The sequence below is a fragment of the Lissotriton vulgaris genome, chromosome 1_1 (genome assembly GCF_964263255.1).
Source record: "Lissotriton vulgaris chromosome 1_1, aLisVul1.2, whole genome shotgun sequence".
Lineage (NCBI taxonomy): Eukaryota > Metazoa > Chordata > Amphibia > Caudata > Salamandridae > Lissotriton > Lissotriton vulgaris.
Genome location: NC_141685.1, coordinates 2092386745 through 2092409863, shown reverse-complemented (window position 1 = coordinate 2092409863; position 23119 = coordinate 2092386745). Strand labels below are relative to the sequence as shown.

The window sequence follows — 23119 nt, the reverse complement described above, 5'->3', positions numbered from 1 at the left end:
TAATTGTGGTGACCACCGCTGTTGTTGCGGGTCCGGGTCCCGGGGTGGAAAAAAACATCGGCCGCCATTTCTGAGTGGTGTTTTGCCGAGAGGGGGCGGTGACTACGAGCGTACTAGCGCTCTGTGGGGTCGGATGCTCGCCTACATAAGGCGACCGGTCCTAGGCTCTCCCTCGCAAGCTAAAGAATTCCCTGCTTAGCGCCTCGCACCTAGCGCTTTTACATCGCGCTGCTTTTTAAAACTTACCTTTTTGGAATATTTGATTTGCTGTTCCTTTCTTATCCCTTGTTTTTAACGTGGGGTTATTCTTTCCCTCTTACTTGCACTCTAATTGTGGTGACCACCGCTGTTGTTGCGGGTCCGGGTCCCGGGGTGGAAAAAAACATCGGCCGCCATTTCTGAGTGGTGTTTTGCCGAGAGGGGGCGGTGACTACGAGCGGACTAGCGCTCTGTGGGGTCGGATGCTCGCCTACATAAGGCGACCGGTCATAGGCTCTCCCTCGCAAGCTAAAGAATTTACTGCTTAGCGCCTCGCACCTAGCGCTTTTACATCGCGCTGCTTTTTAAAACTTACCTTTTTGGAATATTTGATTTGCTGTTCCTTTCTTATCCCTTGTTTTTAACGTGGAGTTATTCTTTCCCTCTTACTTGCACTCTAATTGTGGTGACCACCGCTGTTGTTGCGGGTCCGGGTCCCGGGGTGGAAAAAAACATCGGCCGCCATTTCTGAGTGGTGTTTTGCCGAGAGGGGGCGGTGACTACGAGCGGACTAGCGCTCTGTGGGGTCGGATGCTCGCCTACATAAGGCGACCGGTCCTAGGCTCTCCCTCGCAAGCTAAAGAATTCCCTGCTTAGCGCCTCGCACCTAGCGCTTTTACATCGCGCTGCTTTTTAAAACTTACCTTTTTGGAATATTTGATTTGCTGTTCCTTTCTTATCCCTTGTTTTTAACATGGGGTTATTCTTTCCCTCTTACTTGCACTCTAATTGTGGTGACCACCGCTGTTGTTGCGGGTCCGGGTCCCGGGGTGGAAAAAAACATCGGCCGCCATTTCTGAGTGGTGTTTTGCCGAGAGGGGGCGGTGACTACGAGCGGACTAGCGCTCTGTGGGGTCGGATGCTCGCCTACATAAGGCGACCGGTCCTAGGCTCTCCCTCGCAAGCTAAAGAATTCCCTGCTTAGCGCCTCGCACCTAGCGCTTTTACATCGCGCTGTTTTTTAAAACTTACCTTTTTGGAATATTTGATTTGCTGTTCCTTTCTTATCTCTTGTTTTTAACGTGGGGTTATTCTTTTCCTCTTACTTGCACTCTAATTGTGGTGACCTCCGCTGTTGTTGCGGGTCCGGGTCCCGGGGTGGAAAAAAACATCGGCCGCCATTTCTGAGTGGTGTTTTGCCGAGAGGGGGCGGTGACTACGAGCGGACTAGCGCTCTGTGGGGTCGGATGCTCGCCTACATAAAGCTCCCTTGTGAGCGCAGCGGGATCGCGCAGCGGGAGCGCCTACACAGCGCCCGAGTCACGCCAGAGTCAGCCCGTCTGCGCCCGTCAGCGTTTCGGAGGGGGACGGGGCTGTACGGCGTGTGGCTTGCCTGGCCTGTACTATTTCGGCCCATGTTGTTTTTCTCTGTTTAATATGCTGATCTATTCATCGGCCGAGCTTCTCTCTTTACGCCTCCCTCTAGGGAACTGTTCCCATATCTTTCCCGGTGGTCGGAAATTAAGGAAAGGCTGTCCGTCATGCGCGTGGCGGTTCATGGCTGCAGATGGAACCGGACATGACAATACATCTGTCTCTTTTCAATGTCTTCTCCTTAACACCAGGTCCGTTACTTGCCACTCTCTAAATATTTGGAATTTGCTGTATAACTCCAATATTACGTGCTTGTTTTTGACTGAGACCTGGTTAGGTGATTTTTCCGCACCGGACCTGGTCAATGCTATCCCTCCGGATTATAACATCTTTAGGAGGGATAGGACACTGGGTAGAGGAGGTGGAGTAGCTCTCATTGTGAAAAAGAGTATTTCCTGTTCAACCTTTCCGGTGGAGAATATTCAGGGCTGTGAAGCACTTGGCTTCACCCTACATTTTTCCCCTCTCCAGGCTTGTACTGGGATACTTTTGTACAGAACCCCCGGATCAACGGGACCATTCTTTGACGAATTGCAAGTAGCTCTTTCAGTTCCCTGTCTTAGGTCTGATCATTGCATTCTTCTCGGAGATCTTAATGTCCATATGGACATTAGCTGTGACCCCGACGCTACTAAACTTATTGATATCATGGCTCCGTTAGGGTTATCTCCGTTTGTGAAAGGTCCTACACATAACAAAGGCCATACCTTAGATCAGGTATTCTCAACGAGACCTATCTCTGTCTGTGCTATACAGCCAGTACTCTGGTCGGACCATTTTTTAATCTCCTTCTCTCTGCCTGTCACTGCCCTTATTCGGGAGAGAGAGGTTGAGACTACGCGGGCTTCACGCCCGTTTTATCTGCTCTCCGGGGACATGCTATCTGAGGCTGTTATCACCTTTCCTTGTCCCCTTTTGGGAAGTTTGGAAGAGAATCTTGTCCTCCTCCAAAAATGGCTTTTAGCCAGATTTAAGACTTTAATCCCCGCTAAGACACCTAAACCAGGAGAGCGCAGAGCGTCGGCCCCATGGTTTTCTCCTCAGTTGAGGACACAACGACAGGAGTGTAAAAGGGCTGAGAGGACCTGGAGGCGGGCCTATGATCCCATTGAGAAAGTGAAATTTCGTGCAGCAATTAAAGCCTATCATCAGTCAATCTGGGATGAAAAAAAGGCCAATTTTGAACATCGTATTGATGAGGCTGATAATGTCTGCAAAGAAATGTTTAAAGTGGTTCAGGATTTTACTTCTACTGCTGTCTGTACCCCTAAACACACTCACACGGACTCTTGGATACAACAACTAGCCATCTTTTTTGTTAGTAAGATCACCGATATCCAGGCCTCTCTCTCCAGCGCTCAATCGGACTTGAGCCATCTAGTGCCACCATGCTCTGTGGAAGGTCACGGTCCTTTCCTCTCCGAATTCCCTAACATGGATCTTCGTACATCTTTGGAGCTTTTATCAGGCTTGAAATCCGGCTCTCCTTTAGATCCATGTCCGGCTAAATATTTGGGGAAAGTGGCATCCGCCATTAACATCTTGGTGAACCCCCTGCTGAATACATCTTTGTCGACAGGGGTGGTGCCGCAGGCATGGAAGCGTGCCATGATTCTACCTCTGCTCAAGAAACCCACCTTGGACCCCCTCATCCATGCCAATTACAGGCCAATCTCCCTTCTCCCTGCTCTGGCGAAAGTGGCCGAGCGATACGTGCACAGGACAATTTCCAGTTTCATCGAAGGAAACGACCTGTTGCACACCTCGCAGTCCGGCTTCCGCGCTAATTTTAGCACGGAGTCGGCCCTGCTTGAGGTCACCGATGCCATCAGGGAAGTACTCGACTCTGGGGGAAAGGCCGTGTTAGTCATGCTTGACTTGTCGGCGGCTTTCGCCACCGTTCCTCATGAGGTCCTCCTTGCAAGACTCTGGGAGTGTGGCCTTCGCGGAACGGTGTGGAATTGGCTAAAATCTTTTCTGGCCGACCGCCGACAAACGATCTGGGCGCCTCCTTTTTCCGCTGATATGGCTCCGCTAGAGGTGGGAGTCCCGCAGGGCTCCATTCTCAGCCCTATGCTGTTTAACATCTTTATGGCCCCTCTGGCGGAAGTCGCGGAATCATTTGGCGTCCAGATCGTGTCATATGCTGATGACACCCAACTCCTGTTCAGATGTGATAGGGGTGGGTTTTTCAATGGCAGACAGATCAGGGATTGCTTTGGTGCGGTGTTTGAGTGGTTTAGATGTCATGGCTTAAAATGCAACTCAGACAAGTCAGAGCTTCTCTTTTTCGGTTGCGCCCCTGAACCCGATTGGAAATCTTGGTGGCCACAAGATATGTTTCCTCCAGATAAGGTCTCTTTTAAGGCCAAGAATTTGGGAGTGATAGTAGATTGTGAACTATCCTTTAGACCTCACATCCTGTCTCTTGTTGGGAAATGCTTCGGCATTTTACGGATGTTGAGGAAATTTCTTCCTCTACTTTCACTTAACCACAGGAAAACAGTTGTTCAGGCATTGATAGGTTCACGACTGGACTACGCAAACGCTCTCTTTTTGGGTCTTCCGAAATATCTTATGACCCGTTTGCAAGTTGTCCAGAATTCGGCAGCCCGTACCATCTTTGGACTCCCGAGGAGAGCTGGTGCCACTGCCTTATTGAACACTCTACATTGGCTACCCATCTCTAAGCGAATTACTTTCAAATGCCTGACTGTGGCCTTTAAGGCCCTTCATGGTATTGGCCCCAAGTATATTGGGAAACGTCTTTCCCGGTATGCACCGAGCAGGACTCTCAGGTCATCTGGTCTGTCTATGATGACTGTTCCTGTAATTCGTCGCGCACGATTGGGAGGTCGGTCTTTCCGCTATTTAACACCTAAAGTTTGGAACAACCTACCACTGTCCTTGAGACAGGCTCCCTGTCTTCTTGCCTTTAGAAAGGACCTGAAAACATGGCTTTTTATGAAATAGACCCTTTTCATTCTCTGCTTTTTTCTGTTGTGTGATTGCCGTTTTTACGCTGTTATTCTTTGCTAAAGCGCCGGGATGCTCCCCGGAGTAGCCGTGCGCTATAAAAGAAATAAAGTAACATAACATAACATAACATAACAGTTATCTGCCCAAGGTGCATCGCCGGTGTTCCTGGCTTCAGGACAGCCACAGCTGTGTTCTTCTCCGCAGCAGAAAATCCTATTCAGCAGACCTTTGCAGAAGGGGAATCCAGCCTTGTGGAGTCCTCCTCGGCTACTGCCTCCAGCTTTCTCCCGCTGGATATTTGACTTCCGAAAAACAGACCAAGCCTGAAAGTGGAAATCTTCACCATGACTTTGTCCAGCGGCTCCCCGATGATGACACCTCCTCCTTGGACACCGCCTGCAGCCCAGTCCACTAAACGTTACCTTCTCAGATATTTTTTCCACAAAATGTCTTCTAAATCTGCAGGTGAGAGCTGACCCGGCCCAATCCACTTCTCGTATCGAAAGTGTGCTCCATCACAGTTTACCATATTTTTTTACTTTGACCTGGTCTCAAGCGACTAGATGTTCACATTTGGCACTTTGTTCTTTTTGGTGCTAGGTCTTTCCTTAAACTTTTAAAATATATTGATCCTGGGGTTGCCTGTGCAAATTCAAAAAGGTATGGGGCCATGGAAGCAATATCAGAGTATTAACAACGAAAATGGGTAGTGGATGTTCTCAATGCTTAGTGGGAGGGTAGGTAGAGTCTGAGACTAGCTCAGTGGCAAGTGGGAGTTCCTCAAAGTCTCAGAGCAAGCCGGAGAAGATATTTAGAATATGTTAAGGCCCCCTGTGAGTGGCCCGCTCACTGCAATGTATTCCGTTGTAACCAATTTGTGTCTTGAACCAACTGCTTAAAAAAGAGAGGTTTTTGTCATTTTGATGTCAAATAATTTATTAAAATGTACTCAATTTTTCTAAATTGGTGTGGGACTTGTCTTGTGCTGTTTTTCACTTTATTACTGTTTGTGTACTACATAAATAAATGCTTGAGTAACTAAGATAAGGGAATTGAGAGTGTCAGCGAGGGATTTATTTAAGCATAAACTTTTCAACTTTGAAATCAATTTGGTAGATATTTAAGATGTGACATTCAAAATGAATTCTCTACTTATTTAAGATGGTAAATAGGAGCAAATAATAATAATTCGGGTGTATGTATAAACAGACTTGCATTTCCAACAGAAACAAGATTGAACACATAATTACAAGGGTTCACAATATAAATCTGAAGATACATTGACAATATGTAATTCTCATACAATTAACATCTTCTCTAACATATGCCGATATATAAACAACCCACTTTCAAATCTCTAACATGAGACTGTCTCTCACGATCAGTATGGACAATGATTTCAAAGGAAAGTTGGGTTATGCGTCATTGACATATGTTAAAGAAGATATTTATTGTACTGAAAACTCAAACATGGCAATGTAGTTTAAGATTTATATTGTGAACCCTTGTAATTCTGTGTTCAATATTGTTTCCTCTTGAAATACAAGTTTGTCTAAACATAGACCTGCATTGTCATTCTTTGCTCTTGTTTACAGTGTTAAATAACTAGGGAATTCATTATGGATGCCACTCTTAGACATCTTAAATATTTAGTAAATTGATTTAAATGTTTGTGCCTAAATAAATCTCTGGTTGGTACTCTCACTTCCCTTATGTTAGTTACCCACGCCTACAAGGGTACTCTGGGTTGTCCTATTGTAAGCAGGAATACTTTACACATTGCCTTGAAGTTCAGTCTGACTACTTTTGTGCCAAGCTACCAGAGAGTTAATCACAGGTTGATTTAGTGTCTTTCCCTCCCAGGCCCTCTGCTCCTCTCTAAACGACTTCTTCATCGAGAAGATCGTTAAAATTAAATCCAACATTTCTATCACTCCTTTTACTCCACTTCATTCTGTCCCCTCTGTGTCTAAATCTTTCTTTTCCTCTTTCCCGCCCCTCTCCCTGGATTCCTTCTTAGCTCTGCTCACAAAAATCAAGTCTGGCTCTCCCACTGATTGTGACCCTGCTCGCATTCTTAAAACTCTCTTCTCTTCTTGCCCTGCTACCCCCCTTTCCCTCCTCAATGCTTCTCTTTCTACTGGACTGGTTCCTTCTTCATTTAAATCTGCTATTGTTTCCCTCATTCTTAAAAAACTTGGTCTTGATTCTTCTCTCCCTTCTAACTTCAGGCCCATCTCTCTTCTTCCCTATCTTGCCAAAATTCTGGAATCCTACGTCACCTCCTGTCTCTCTACTTATGTCGAACAGAACCAACTCCTTGCTTCTCACCAAGCAGGTTTCCGCTCGAGTCATTCGACCGAATCTGTGGTGCTCGCCGTTCTCGACGAGCTGAAAGCCAAGGCTGACACCAACTCTCCCCAAGCTTTGGTTCTCCTCGACCTGTCCGCTGCGTTTGACACGGTCGACCATAACATTCTTTTGGACCGTGTCAGCGCAGCGGGCATACGAGGCCCCGCCCTTTCCTGGATCACGTCCTTTTTAACAGGACGTTCACAAGCTGTCCACCTCCCCGGCTTCTCTGCTCTTCCCCTCCCGGTGCCCTGTGGGGTTCCCCAAGGTTCCTCCCTCTCTCCTCTTCTTTTCAATCTTTACATTCATCCACTTATTTCTTCTCTTCTTGAGCTGGGGGTCTCTGAGTTTAACTACGCAGATGACCTCCAGCTCGTCTTTGATCTTTCTTCTTCTTCTCATTCCCTATCTTTTTTTCGCTCCACCATGGTCTTTATTTCTGGGTGGATGAGCGCCAATCACCTTAAGTTCAATCCAGATAAGACTGAGCTTGTCCTGACTGGCGGCTCATCCAGCCCCTGGTCTTCTGCCTTTTGGCCCCCTACTCTTGGCCCCCCTCCCACCCCGGTTCCCTCCGTTAAAACATTGGGCATTAAGGTCAGCCAGGACCTGTCCATGCATGGCCAGGTCAGTGCCGTAGTGTCCTCCTGCTTCCTCTCCCTTCGGCTGATCCAGAAAATTTCTCGCTTCTTTTCTCTTGACTCCCTTAAAATCATCATTTCTGCCCTTATCACTTCCCGCCTTGATTATGGTAATAGCTTGTTCGCAGGTATCCCTGCCTACGAAACCCGCCGCCTTCAAGCAATCCAAAATCAGGCTGCCCGTCTCATCTTTCACTTGCCCAAAACCCATCACATCACTCCTGTCCTCAAATCCCTTCACTGGTTACCCATCCTGCAGAGATCCTTGTTCAAACTAGGTTGCCTTGTCTATCGGGCCCTTGATCACTCTGCACCGGCTTTCATCAATTCTCTGATTTCCCTCCACACCCCTGCTCGCACTCTCCGTTCATCTTCTTCTGCCCTCCTCACTGTTCCCCGTTTCCACAAAACTCGCACTGGTGGAACTAGATTCTCTGTTCTTGCACCCGGGTTTTGGAATTCCCTTCCTCTCTCCATGCGCTCTATCCCTATATTTTCACACTTCCGTAAAGCGCTCAAAACTTTTCTGTTTGCCCTGGCCTACCCCCGCTAAACCTCCTGGCCCTGTCTGTTCTATTCCCTAGAGCTCTCAGCGCCAGGAAGCCGTTTGGCCATCGTGCGCTCTACAAATAATTTCATTCATTCATTCATTCATTCATTCATTCATTCAGGGACTGTGGCAGGTGAGTAGGGTTAACATCCCAAGCAACGCACAATCCAATTTCTCACAATGGTGCTGGAAGAACACTTCTTATAATCTACCAGATTGCCAAAATTGACCTTAGACGTTTGAGCTGTATTGGAGAAGGAACTCACGGCAGAAGAGATACAGAAAGCCACGAAGGTAAAGCCAACTGGGCAAGTACCTGATGAAGACAGACTCCAAAGAGAGTTCTATAAAATGAACAAATCTAGTGATTCTACTTTGAAAATGTCTTCAGGAAGCTAAAACAATTGGAGCCTTGAAGCCAAAATTCAACAGGGCAATTATTGCATTAATACCAAAACTGGGCAAGGATCCACAACCAGGCCTCAGCTATCTCCCAATATCACGCCTTACTGCAGATGCGAAAATCCTTGCTAAAGTACTGGCCAATAGGCTGAAAGGAGTAATCCTAATACTGATACACTGTACACAAGCTTGGTTTGTACCAGTCCGCTCCTCTGGAGACAATATGAGAACTTTGCAGCATGTTTTACGGCATGTACAGAATGAACAGGATGGTAATTCTCCTTGGATGCGGAGTCTTAAAAACGAGAATTCAGCAGGGCATTTATATAATTGATGCAAAAACTAGGAAGGATCCGCAACAAGGTGTCTGCTTTCTCCCAAAATTACTCCTTAACAGACATGTGAAAATACTCGCTAAAGCGCAGGCCTATAGTCTGAATGAAATAAGCCCACTACTGATAATTCACAGAAACAGCCATCACAATGTGGTCATAACCACGCATGACCATTTCTACGTATCCTTTACAACGAAAATGCCTTTAGCACACTTGTTTGATACAACCAATCATTTACCATTAATATGCCTTTACCATGCATGCCTTTACTACGAAATCAGGCATGTGAGGTTAAGGCATGTTTGTTGTACAACCAGGGGCCAGGAGAAGGGGGCTGCAGCAGGGGGGCAGGAAAAGGGGTAGTTTTAAGGCAGTTCAGGGCTAGGCAAGGGGACTGTGAATGGCTCCTGTGTTCAGGGGGCAGTGGAGGACTAGCGAAAGACCAACTGGCCTGGTGGTGGAGATTAGAGCCCATCCCCGAGGCCCGACTTGAAACACCGTCCTGGCTTACTGCCAACCTGGGGAGAGTTTCATCCCCTACTCGGCCCATCACATCCTCGTCCTGTAAGCAGGATCCTGTGATATACTACCAGGCAGGGGGCTGCGGTAGGGACCAGGAGCCTGTTTGCACCGACTGCGAATGGCTCTTGTACATACCAGGGAGAACCCACAGCACCAACATGGCTGTGTAAATGCTATAACCTATGCTAGGTTTTGGGAACTCCAGGAATGCAACTGGTGATACCTGGCCGGAGGCTGGAGCCAGGGCAGAGGTGGAGGCTGCACCAGAGTGCTATCCACCTACTCTGATTTTGGCGAGGACACAAGCACTGGAGTTAAGGAGCGATGTCATTGGTCTGGAGCATGCCGCTATAGTGGAAATGATGCCTGGAAACTGAGAAATTCCTTTCATGGTGCTTACAGCCAGCCTGTGGAGAGTTTCATCCCTGACTCCACCCATCGCATCTTCAGCCTTCAATCAGGACCTGATGACATGCCACCACATTGGCAGATTTGCAGGGGGAATGTGCGGGCAGGCCCACAGCTCCATCTCTGTTTTGACCCCCTGCGGAGCTACAAAACGGATACCCACATCATCCAACTGGTTCAGGCGTGTAAACACAGCTGGGGCTATTATCCTTGATTGTGTGTGTTTGTATATCTTTTACTATGAATATGTTTTGACCAACCGCTCCTTTACAACAAAATGTTCATAGTTAAGGCATGCATGGTAAAGCCATATGCTTAGTTTTGATAGCGAAATAAAGGCATGCATGGTAGTCACATGTGTTGTTCCATCATACCACCCTTCACCACATGCAAGCTGGTTTTGTGCCAAGCTGCTCCCCTGGAGACAATATAAGAACTTTGATGCACATTTTATGGCAAGTAAAGAAAATCCATATGGCAAGGTTGATCTCTCCTTGGATGTGGAGGAAGCATCTGACTGTGCGGAATGGGGATATTTGAAGCTCACCTTGAAGAGGACAGGCTTTAGTTCTAACCTTATCACATCAATGGCCACATTTTGGACCTGGTTGCCCAAACAACAGTGGTGGGTGCTTAACAGACTAGTTCTCAATTAGACGGGACAGGAATACCCTCTGTCCTCTTTGTTGTATTTACTTGTGCTGGCTTCAGTCATTCAACAAAGAAAAGGTACACAATGGGATAAGAAATCCAGCTGGCCCCATGAAGTTCTGTTTTTTACGCAGATGACATCGTGCTCACTCTGGGACCACCTGCCATGTCAATGCCTATTTTGATGTCCCTGATCACAAGACACTTTACTTCTTTATGGCTATAGGATTAACTGGTCCAAATGTGAGGCTCTTCCACTCAGGACTTTCCCCACGCAAGAGTGCATACAACAATACAATTGCATGATGTGATATGATATCTGAGGTGGGGTTTCTCTTCGTTTTGTTTCATATTCCCGTTTCTAATTCTGATTTGCTACAGAGTGAGGATATTGAACTAGTATTATTATTTTTGTAATCTTGAAGTAAAGCCTTTAAAAATGAATGCAAAATAACTCTATGGATAGAAATATTAACATTTGAAGTAGTGCTTACCCCAAAGAGCCATGAAAACAGCGAAGAAGACTGTGGCAGGATTGTCAAATAAGTGGCTAGCACGAGCCATGCCACAAGCAGAGCTTAGGTTCCAGTAGTCACAAGAAGTGTCACAGAGTGGGCACATGGTGTAGGTATTCTCCTGGTCACACATTTCTTTACTATTAAGGATAAAAAGTGGTAAATTGATTATCATCTTTTTTCAGCAACTACGATTTTGTATTAATTATCATACTTTCATCGATTTACCTACATGATTGTATTGAGGTATCATCAAACACAGTGATAGCAGAGATTCTTAGATGCAAATATACATTTTAATTGAAGGTAATGGTAGTTAGACCCATCTAGTCTATTAATGTTCAACACTTGCCCAACGCAGTAGAATCTCTTTACGTGGTCCTATGGGACAGATGTACTAAACAATGTTGCAGTCCCAAACCTTGCTATTCACAAAGTCATAAGGTTTGGGGCAGCAAAAGAGTGATTTGAACTGTACAAACAATATGACTCATAAATTGGTTTTGTGATCCATTATGAATCACAAATAGGAGAGGTGGCATGAAGGAGAGTTTTCCATTCCAATATGGTGGGTCACTATTGAGTGTATTAATGTCTTGCAACCGTATTTATGATTGGAAGCCATTGATCAGATAGCATTATGCTGGCCACCACGCTACTCCCTCTCATGTGTTACCAAGTGGGAAATAATGTTTAAAGAAACATCAGTCCAGTTAATGGACAAAGGCTGTTTAAAAAAAATTGCTTCCTGTTTGAAAGAGCAAGAGCAAGTATGGTGATTAGCTGTTCCTTGAAGGCCACTAGCGCCGCATCTGTAGCCATTCACATGAATTTGCAAATTAACATTCACTAAGCAAGCTTCTTTGTGACTAGGCACTGGCCACATTTCAATTACACTGGTGTATTCTTGTGTTAAGCTTATTAGGTGAAATTCCCAAAATTTCACCCTCATGCCACATGGCATAATTACACTCTGTATGCAGCAATGTTTTATCGCAGAAGCACAAGAACAACACAAATGACCACAACATGAGCAACTGTTAATAATAATAACCCACATTTGTAAAGCACACAATCACCCGTAAGGGTCTCTAGGCGCTGGGGGCCGTCGGGAAGATTAAGCAAGCTATTGCCCAGAGTCACATGGTGCTGGGCTAACCTGCCGCCGAAGCCGGGGATCGAACCCTGATCCCCAGATTCCAGCGTCAGTCACCCTGGCCGCGTTACTTGTGACACTTGTATTGTTTGAGCTTTTATTTTTTTAGATCACACTGCGTTATCTTTCCCAAAATGGAGGTAACGTTAAATTTTACGCTATATGACAACACTAAATGACAGTTTTGCCATTCTCATTATTTTATGCAATTTTATGCCAGTACTGAATAGCTTTATTTGCTACCCCAGTGAACATACAATTTGCAATTCAACTTATTTATTTTATTTAATGCTGTTATATTGCCCTAACCCAACTCAGATCAAGTTGTCAGAGCACTTTACATAAATAATTACAGAAATATCGATGTGTCACGATTCGCTCCCTGTGCTCTCGTACCCACCACCAGGGGGCCACATAGTGGGACTTTCCTGTCTTCTAATAACCTTCCAGACCCTCCCCTGCATGAATATCCTGACTTCCAGCCATTTGGACAGTTATTGAGAATTGAAATCTATTCCCAATTCATGTCGGGTTTTGTGAAAGCCAGCCTGCTTATACTTGAAGCCAGCCTACTCATGCCTGAAACTCCATTACCCAGAATTCCCTGCTCACTGCTTTGTCTCCATCCCTTCAGGCCAAGGATAGGTGGAGGAATTCAGCTCACCTGTGGCTGGCTGCTGCTAGCCTGCTCACACCTGCTGCATGTGATTACTATTAGCTCTTATAAGCCACAGCTCCCTCCAGGCCAAGGCTGGTCATGGTAGCTGTTTACTGGTGAGACTGATCCTTGTTTCCAGTGCTCCATGAGCTTTTACTATTCTTGTTTCCTGAGCTTTAGTTATGCCCTGTTCCTGACCTGCTCCTGTTTTCCTTGTTCCTGAATTAGCACTGCCTGCAGTTCTACCTTGACCCCTGAGCCTTAGTATGCCTTGTTCCTGAACTGCAGCAGTTTTCCTTCTCCTGAATTAGCACTGCTTCCAGTGCTACCTTGTTTCCTGAGTTCCTGAGCTATAGCTATTCCTTGTACTTGAATTAGCACTGCCTGCAGTGCTCTTGTTTCCTGAGTTTCTGAGCTATAGGTATTATTTGTTCTTGTTCCTGGGCTTCAGCTATTTCTTGTTCCTGATTTGCATTGCTTGCAGTGCTCTCTTGACTCCTTGTTTCCTGAGCTGTAGCTAATTCCCTGTTCCTGAACTAGCACTGCCTGCAGTGATACTTTGACTCCTAAAGCTTTAGTAATTCCCTGTTCCTGTACCTTGACTCCTTAGCTATAGTAATTCTCTGTTCCTGAACCAGCACTGCCTGCAGGGCTACCTAGACTCCTGAGCTTTAGTTCGATTCTTGTTCCTGCTCCAGCACTATCTTCTATGCTACTTTGTTTTTCTTGAATCCTTCATCTGCACTATTCTAGTATACCCTTGTAGCCTCTCCTTCTGTACATCCCTTTCCAGTCCCTGCCTTTCTTCCCATTTCCTTGGTTCCAGTTCTAGTTTGCTGTCTTTCTATTCTGCTGTCTTACTTATGTTACCTTGTATGTTTGTTACCTACTTTCTGCCAAGTGTGCCCTGTGATTTCATTCCTTTCCTGTTAAGCTCTCCTCCTTGTTAGCTCCTTGTCTATTGTGTTTGTTTAGTTCTACCTCCTTTCTGTTACTGCCTTGTGTGTTCCTGTTTGATCGCCAGGATCCGTGGGCACAGCTGACTACCTAGGTGGTGTTTCTTGTTCTCTGTGAGTATTGTCTTTGAGTTACATTTATAACATCACCATAGGTATAGGCTCCACAGACCCTGCGTTTGCATGCATATCCTACATGTGGGTGTTTACAGTCAGTATCTGTAACAGCAACTGTGGGTAAGAAACTTACTGAGCTTCAGTCTTACCATGTGGAGCTCTTGAGTGCTTTACCCCACACCTCCCTTTATTGTTAATGTTGTTTCATATATATATCTTGCACATTCGTCCTGGGTGTAGTTATTCTGAATGCTAAATTGCCTTGTGAGTGCCCTTCCTTTCTGAGTCTTAGCCTTCTTCTTCCTTCGTGCAGTTTTTACTTTGGATCTCTTTTCTCCTCTGACGTCTTTTATGATCCTGGGCAGCGCTGTACTCCTCTTTCTGTGTATGTTTTTCGACCCAGTTCACAGTCCTTGCCCAAGTCCCTGACTGTGTTCCCCACATAGTCCCGGACAGTCCCTGACACAATGCACGTATATGGAAGAGTTGGCATCTCTACATAGGTGAAGCAGAAAGCCCTTCAGGTCTTACAGAAAAGAAGCAAATGTAGCATGATACTTTGGGGAATGGCACAAGAGTGGAGGACTGGAAGCTAAGACAGATTTTGTAAGTGGCAGGGTAAAGGGAATGATCAGAACGTTTGTGTCTACAGGGCAGTGATCATTCAGATTTCTCCAGGAGACACTTCTTTAGGCGGGATTTCAATATGATGATGGCAGGGGCTGTGTGTATCTAGAAGCACAGGAAGGTATATATTTTAGGGGCATTGCTGAAAAAAGCTAGAACCTTGGAGAACATCTTCCTGAAGCTGTAGATGTTTAAGCATTGTGTTTTTTTCCTCTTAGACTTCATGGTCATCCTCAAGGGACAGTCTGGCAGCTAAGTCATCGGATGTGGTTGTGTTTGAGGCTTTGTGGGTTAAGATGGTAATAGGCAGTATTTGAAGAGGTGCACTTCTCCAAGGATAGAAATTTTAGGGTTGACAAAATCGGTTTAATATGATCAGATTTCCGTTTCCAGGCAATAAGATCCGCAGCACAGGAGGTGCACGCCAGGTCTTAGACAAACCAGGGAAGTTTGTTGCTGTAATCAGTTCCAGCCGCCTCAGGGCCGCCAGCGACGCCCCAGCCACCACAGGGCCGCCCACGAACGCCCCAGCCGCATCAGGGCCGCCCAGCGTCGCCCCAGCCGCCTCAGGGCCGCCCAGCGACGCCCTCAGGGCCACCCAGCGATGCCCCAGCCGCCACAGGGCCGCCCACGAACGCCCCAGCCGCCTCAGGGCCGCCCAGCGACGCCCCAGCCGCCTCAGGGCCGCCCACGAATGCCCCAGCCGCCACAGGGCCGCCCACGAACGCCCCAGCCACCTCAGGGCCGCCCAGCGACGCCCCAGCCGCCTCAGGGCCGCCGCCGAGCCCCCAGGCTTCCCGCCGGTTTCCACGAGACCCCGCCCCCCCGGCCGCCGATTGGTTCCCGCGCTCCCCGCCTCCCCGCAGACCCTCCCTCGCGGCTCCCCTCTTAAGGGGACCCACTCCGCTGCCCTGGAGTGACCACTGTGCCCTCGGCCTGGTCGCCCCCACACCTCCCGCCTGCTCCTCCTTACCTGTCTGAGCCTCGCCCCCAGGGACGCCCCAGCCGCCACAGGACCACCCAGCAACGCCCCAGCCGCCTCAGGGCCGCCCAGCGACGCCCCAGCCACCACAGGGCCGCCCACGAATGCCCCAGCCGCCTCAGGGCCGCCCAGCATCGCCCCAGCCGCCTCAGGGCCGCCCAGCGACGCCCCAGCCGCCACAGGGCCGCCCACGAACCCCCCAGCTGCCTCAAGGCCGCCCAGCGACGCCCCAGCCGCCTCAGGGCCGCCCACGAACGCCCCAGCCGCCACAGGGCCGCCCACGAACGCCCCAGCCGCCTCAGGGCCACCCAGCAACGCCCCAGCCGCCTCAGGGCCGCCGCCCAGCCCCCAGGCTTCCCGCCGGTTCCCACGAGACCCCGCCCCCCTGGCCGCCGATTGGTTCCCGCGCTCCCCGCCTCCCCGCAGACCCTCCCTCCCGGCTCCCCTCTTATGACGCCCCCGGAGCGACCGCGCAGCGGACGCGCGCAGCGGGAGCACCGATTGAGCGCCGAAGGTGCGCCAAAGGTAAGCCCGTCTGCGCCCGTCCGCGCCTGGACCGCGCCCAGTGCCAGGACCTCTGGACCCCGCAGACACCAGCCCACCAGCCGGACGTACACCGCCGCCACCCTCAACGCGATCAACACCGGACGAGTCCCGGGATGCTACCGAGCAACCCCGAGACGCACCCACTGACCCTTCAGCTGCCACGCCTGCAAGTTCACCTGCATCCGTACCTGCCCCGCACCAGCACCCGCCAAGCCGAACACCAGCAGCAACCACCTCAAGTGCATCCTGCTCAACACCCGCTCCGTCCACAGACACGCCATCGAACTCTGGAACCTCCTCGACACCACAGCTCTTGACGTTGCCTTCCTCACGGAAACCTGGATGAACGACTCCTCAGCGCCCGACATCGCCATCGCCATCCCAGAGGGCTACAAGATCACCCGGAGGGACCGCACCGCCAACCAGATGGGAGGAGGCATCGCCATCATCCACAGGGACACCATCCACATCACGACCAACACCGACGACACCCTGACTACCGCCGAACACCTACACTTCCAGATCCACACCGACCCGAAGACCACCCTCAGAGGCACCCTGATCTACCGACCCCCGGGACCACGCACACAATTCAGCGAGGACATCGCCGACTTCGTCAGCCCGCATGCCCTCCCCTTCGCTGACTACATCCTCCTGGGGGACATCAACTTCCACCTGGAGAACAACAACGACCACAACACCATCACCCTGCTCGACAACCTCACCAACCTCGGACTCAAGCAGCTGGTGTCCACCCCCACCCACCTCGCCGGACACACACTCGACGCCGTCTTCTCATCCAGCAAAGACATCACCTTCAGCCACGCCACAGGACTCCACTGGACGGACCACAGCTGCGTCCACTTCACCTTCAGAAGAACGACGATCCACCACCACCAGCAACAGGTTGCCCGAAGAAGCTGGAACAAGATCACAGCCGACCAGCTCGCCGCTTCGCTGAGCCAGCACCCTCCCGCCAGCTCAGCAAACCCCAGCCAGGCCGCCGACAACCTCACGAAGTGGATAAGCAACTGCACGGACGAACTCGCCCCACTGAGGACCCCGCCCAGCAGACCCGGCAGCAAGAAGGCCCCATGGTTCACTGACGAACTCAAGAGCTCCAAGAAGAACTGCCGAGCCCTCGAGAAAGTCTGGAGAAGGGAACCAACACCGGACAACATGACCACCCTGAAGCTTGCCACCCGGAAGCACCACCAACTGATCCGCGCCACCAAGAAAACTGCATTCAAGGACCGGCTGGACAACAACACACAGAACTGCAAGGAACTCTTCAACATCGTGAAAGAGCTCTCCAACCCCAACGCGGGAAACAACGACATCACCCCATCGCAAGACCTCTGCAACTCCCTCGCCTCCTACTTCCACAACAAGATCGCGGACATACACAACAGCTTCAGCACTCAACCGACGCACGCCACGACCGCACCAACGCCCCCCACCACCACCCTCCGCGCCTGGACTCCGATCAGCACCGAAGACACCGTCCGCATGATGAACTCCATCCACTCGGGATCTCCGACCGACCCCTGCCCTCACCACATCTTCAACAAGGCCGACGCGGTCATCGCACCCCACTTGCGGGACATCATAAACACCTCCTCCGACACCGCCACCTTCCCGGAAAGCTGGAAGCACGCCGAACTCAGCGCTCTACTAAAGAAACCAACAGCGGACCCCACCGAACTCAAGAATTACCGCCCCATCTCGCTCCTCCCGTTTCCAGCCAAAGTCATCGAGAAGACCGTCAACAAACAACTGGCCGCCTTCCTCGAGACGAATGGATCCCTCGACCCCTCACAGTCTGGCTTCCGAGCCAACCACAGCACCGAGACCGCCCTCATCGCTGCCACCGATGACATCCGAGCCCTGATGGACAACGGAGAAACAGCGGCCCTCATCCTCCTAGACCTTTCCGCGGCATTCGACACTGTCTGCCACCGCACCCTAGTGCAGCGCCTCAGCAACGTCGGAATCCAGGAGAAGGCACTGGAATGGATCATCTCCTTCCTCGACGGAAGAACACAGAGAGTCCGGCTACCACCGTACACGTCAGAGGCCACCGAAGTCATCTGCGGCGTCCCTCAAGGATCCTCGCTGAGCCCCACCCTCTTCAACATCTACATGAGCCCCCTCGCGGCCATCGCACGCCAACACAACCTCAACATCATCTCCTACGCCGACGACACCCAGCTGATCCTCTCCCTGACCAACGACCCCTCCGCCGCCAGAGCCAACCTTCACGAAGGGATGAAAGACATAGCCGAGTGGATGACGACCAGCCGCCTGAAACTGAACTCAGACAAGATGGAAGTCCTTATCGTGGGCTCATCGCCCTCCGCCTGGGACGACTCCTGGTGGCCCCCCGCCCTGTGCACCGCACCCAAACCGACAGACCACGCACGCAACCTGGGCTTCATCCTGGACTCCTCCCTCTCCATGACCAGACAAGTCAACGCCGTCTCCTCGTCATGCTTCAACATCCTGCGCATGCTACGGAAGATCTTCCGGTGGATCCCCACCGAGACCAGGAAGACAGTCACCCAGGCCCTCGTCACCAGCCGACTGGACTACGGCAACGCCCTCTACGCCGGAACCACCGCCAAGCTCCAGAAGAGACTCCAGCGGATCCAGAACACCTCAGCCAGACTCATCCTCGACATCCCACGACACAGCCACATCTCCGGACATCTGAGAGACCTACACTGGCTCCCCGTCAACAAAAGAATCACCTTCCGTCTCCTCACCCATGCACACAAAGCCCTACACGATCAAGGCCCGAGCTACCTCAACAACCGCATCAACTTCTACGCTCCCAAAGGCCACCTCCAATCAGCCAGTCACGCCCTCGCCGCCGTCCCCCGCATCCGAAGAACGACAACAGGAGGAAGGTCCTTCTCCTACCTGGCCGCCAAGACCTGGAACTCCCTCCCTCCCTCCCGACCTGCGCCTGACCCAAGACCACCTCTCCTTCAGGAAGAAGCTCAAGACCTGGCTGTTCGAGCAGTAGCAGCACCCCCCCCCCCCCCCCCTAGCGCCTTGAGACCCTCCGGGTAAGTAGAGCGCTCTATAAATGTCTTTGATTGATTGATTGATTGACATTACCAGTGCTTGAACTAATACTAAAGGGCTATTCATCTAATTTGCTTCTTCGTACACCAGGTGCATTGCACATTGCATTGCCACTTGGGACCCAGTCGGAGTGCAGAGTGTATGTATTGGTTTTGTCTGTTACTAATCATCATTTACTATTGTTCCTAATATTTACCATCAGGTTAGATCTGATACCGACTTCCTAGCTAGGCTCAGTGTATTCGATTTCTATATTTGGTTATTTGTGCAATATTGAAGCAAATTGCATTTGTATTCATGTTAGCGCTGTCACGCAGGTTTCAATTATTGAGCGAAGACAACGCAATTCAAATCCCAACTTTCCACTTTTCTACATTGTTTACCTCTGATAAAAATCTGTTCTTCTTTGTACCCGCGTTCTGCCTCGCATGCTAAAAATAAGTGTTAGAAGTAAATGTATTGTAGAATGAATCCCCTGAATAGCCTCCGGATCCCTTCTCCTTATGTATCGAGTTTTCAGTGTTACTTTGGAGACTTTCAACGTTTTAAATGGTCTCTGCAGTCACACTGTTGCAGTCATTATTTTGTTGTTCTTATGCATTATTTCAGTTAGGTTAATGGCTATGTGTGAACGTGATTATTACAGAGAATATATTTCACTATGAAAACAGATATGGCAGTACAAGCAGGTTGTTATCAGAGCATGCAGAATCCTAAATTACACCACAATGTAGTACCTCTAAGGAGGGTGGTTCCTGAGAAAAAATGCTTACTTCTATCATTCATGTCAGTAAGGACGATGCAATGTGACCGGTGTAAATTACATATTTTCTATGAATTCTACCAAAAAAGGTTTCTTTCATGTTTCATATTGCTCATTGCTAGGATGAGGCTTATCCCATGTACCCTTGACCTCTGCCTCCAAAGTATACTTCTGTATTGTCATTTCAATGGTCATAGTCTAGACCCCATTCTGCCCTAATAGTGTGAAGCCATAGGCTGAAGACATTGGATGAACGTGGTAATCCAATCAAATCTCTCTTTTCTGTTGTGTTCTTGACACTAAAGTTATGTTAATATTACAGATTGAATGTTTATTTGATGTCTCTTGATCAGTGAATGTTGTTCATTTGTGTACATGATCTTCCGCTCAGTGTAGCAGGTGACCTCCTTTCAGGCACAAAAGGAGATGAATGAATGTTCCACCCAGGACACCATCCTGCCCCCTACTGTCTCAGCTTCACTGGCTTCCAGTGAAGAAGCGAGTTCAGTTCAAGATCCTGTGTATTATACACAAGAGCCTAATGGGGATGGGCCCTAAGTATTTCATAGACATCTTTCAGCCCTACATCCCAGGACGCTCTTTGCGTTCCAGTAACCAACAATTACTTAAGATACCCAGAATTAAGAAAACCAGACAAGGTGGCCGTGCACTGGCCCACACCGGACCTACACTATGGAACTCACTGCCGTTTGAACTGAGGTCAATCACCAACCATATGATGTTTAGGAAAAACTTAAAAACCTACCTGTTTCCCAGCTATTAATGTCATTTTATCCCTGGACACACTTTTACTCTCACTTCCATCTGCAGTTATAGCGCGGAGATACCCCTTCGGGGGTCTAGTCTGGCGCTTTATAAGCATATAAAATAAAATAAAATAAATAAAAGCCAGAGTCATGTCATATTTAAAAGTGTTAACGAGAGGTAACGCCCCAGCACATACAAGGACAAAGAAGCTTCAAGAAGTCCGAAGGATGGTCATTTTTCTTTCATCTCTACGACCAGCGGCCATCGGTTCACAAGTTTCTAATCTTGGGGTTCACCACGGTTTGTCAAAGGAAAACTGGTTTTCTTTGTGTGCATCCATTGTGGAGGTTTTATCTGGAAGCCCACTCTACCGTTGCATTGTTGTGCTAATGACATTTTTCACTGTCCTAGATGACAAATATGTATTGAGTGTTTTGCACAGATACCTTTGTGGAGAGAATGGAACAGACTGAAGGTAAATCCAACTAGAAAGAAGCAACGATTGTGAAGGGTAGGGAAACAAATGTTTAGACAAACTAAGTATAAAATATATATGCACGTGATTTGGCGAATATGAGGTAGCCTAAACGTTTTACAGTTTGGCGCCTGTGATTAGATGCCGCTGGGGTGGCAGAGTGAATATTTGTTTTGAAGGGTCCGAGGGGAGTGAAACCATCTGTAATAAATTGGAAGCAATGCTGGGAATTTGGCCCCCAGACTGGGTAGTGAACCCTTCTCTGGTGTGTTTTTCAGACCTGGTAAGACCCTGTAAGAGAATGTGCCGCTTTCAAGGTGAGGCTACGGTGTGGAATATCATCAACATGACTGTGTCTATATAATTCAAGAGAGCTTTAAACATAGCTTGTCTAATGTCTGGAGAAGAGCGGATGAACATATAAGTCAGAATCTGTTTCACTCCTAACCACTGAGTCCCAAGTCACATCTGCAATTTCTACGTTGGACCACCAAATATCTTAATTAACCAATAAATCAGTTGCAAGCATTGTTGTATGAATTGAAATTGAGATGGTTAAGCTCGGTTTGGGGTACTTAGCTTCCTAGCCTCATGTGGTTGCCTGATCACACTCTATTTTTGACTGGCACAGTTCTATGCCCTTAGTGGTAGGTTAAGGTAGTGCTTACTTTTCCTTTGTATCATTAAAGGAGGTCTCTGGTGCTGGTACATTATACCAGGAATATTTATACCTATTTGGTGAGTGAAATTGTGTTGTGGTGGTTGTGATGTGTTCTGTTCTTTTTTTGTGATGCATTATTGAAAAGTAATTTTGTGTATAACTGTTGTATTCTGTTTTGACTGTTCTGTTGCATCTTGTTATGTTTTAATTGTGTTGCTATCGGGCTTTGGGTATGATTCTGTGTTCTATTGTTTACTTTAGATATATCAACAACTGATGCTACATTTACAGCCAAAATCAGCACTTGCCTTAAAGCTCTCATGACAAGCAACAATTAACCTGTGTCTAAATTAGCAAAATAGCACTGCTCCTGCTTTTCAACTGGTTAAGACTTTAGTCAGCCCAAAGCTGTTGCGTGGACAGTTGTTGGTGCCAGCATATTCGTTGCTGAAATCTACTTCCTGAAATATCTTTCAAAGAACTTCATCATGTGGACTTGTGGAATGCTGTTGTTTTGCACGGACATGGTTTGATGAATGCTCAGCAGAGGTGACCCATCACAAGAAAACTGAAGAGGCCCACATTGTAGAGCCCCCTTTAAGGAGCTAGGACTCCAACTCATGTATGCGTCAAAGGCTCTGTTTATTTAGGTGCCTGGGTTGCCGTCGTGTCTGGTGCAGGCAAACAGCTACGACTTGGAGGTCTTGTCTCTTACCCTGTGTGTGTGTTGGTCGTGTGTGTGTGTCTGTCCATCCCTGGCTGTATATGTATTTCCCCACCCTGCAGGAAGTGATGTCCAGTGCCCGGGTGCTCAGTGCTTGCCAGAGTGTGTTTGTGTACTGTCTTCCCTGATCCCTGACCATGCTCCTCAGCACTACACATGTGATATACTGTGATAAGTTATATTAGATTATACATAGAAGTTCTTGGGACAGGTTATATCATTATTTTGTTGGATATCTTGAGAAGTAAATCAAGCAGGTTTGTTATTATGAAATAGCCCTGATGAAGTTCGGGAAAAGGTATTTCAGGAACAAAACGTGTTGGTGACAAGAAATGTGATGTGTTTGCTTGAGGATAAAAAAAGACATGCTGGAGTAAACCAACAAAGATAACACTGATGTTGTTGTAAAGGACTCTCTCAATTTGTGGTAGAAAACGGATGGACAAGTTATCTTCAATGTTCAATCAAGTTTTGGGTATTGAGCAGTCCAACATCCTTTCATATACATGCACTGATTAACTATTAAACAATTACTTTACTGTGCGATACATTTCTTTTTTGGTATACTGTCAAAGTGGATCCTGTTGGGTGCAATGGCTTCTCTGGGAT

General features: G+C 48.4%; 1 protein-coding gene across 1 annotated transcript in view; it reads right to left on the bottom strand.

Annotated features, from left to right (window-relative positions):
* The window catches only part of ANO2 (anoctamin 2), a 1660301-nt gene that overhangs the window by 692927 nt on the left and 944255 nt on the right, over positions 1–23119 (bottom strand). Inside the window, exon 12 of the mRNA XM_086939055.1 lies at positions 10967–11127. Coding sequence (XP_086795181.1) covers positions 10967–11127 — 161 coding nt within the window. The remainder of the gene's footprint in view (positions 1–10966; positions 11128–23119) is intronic.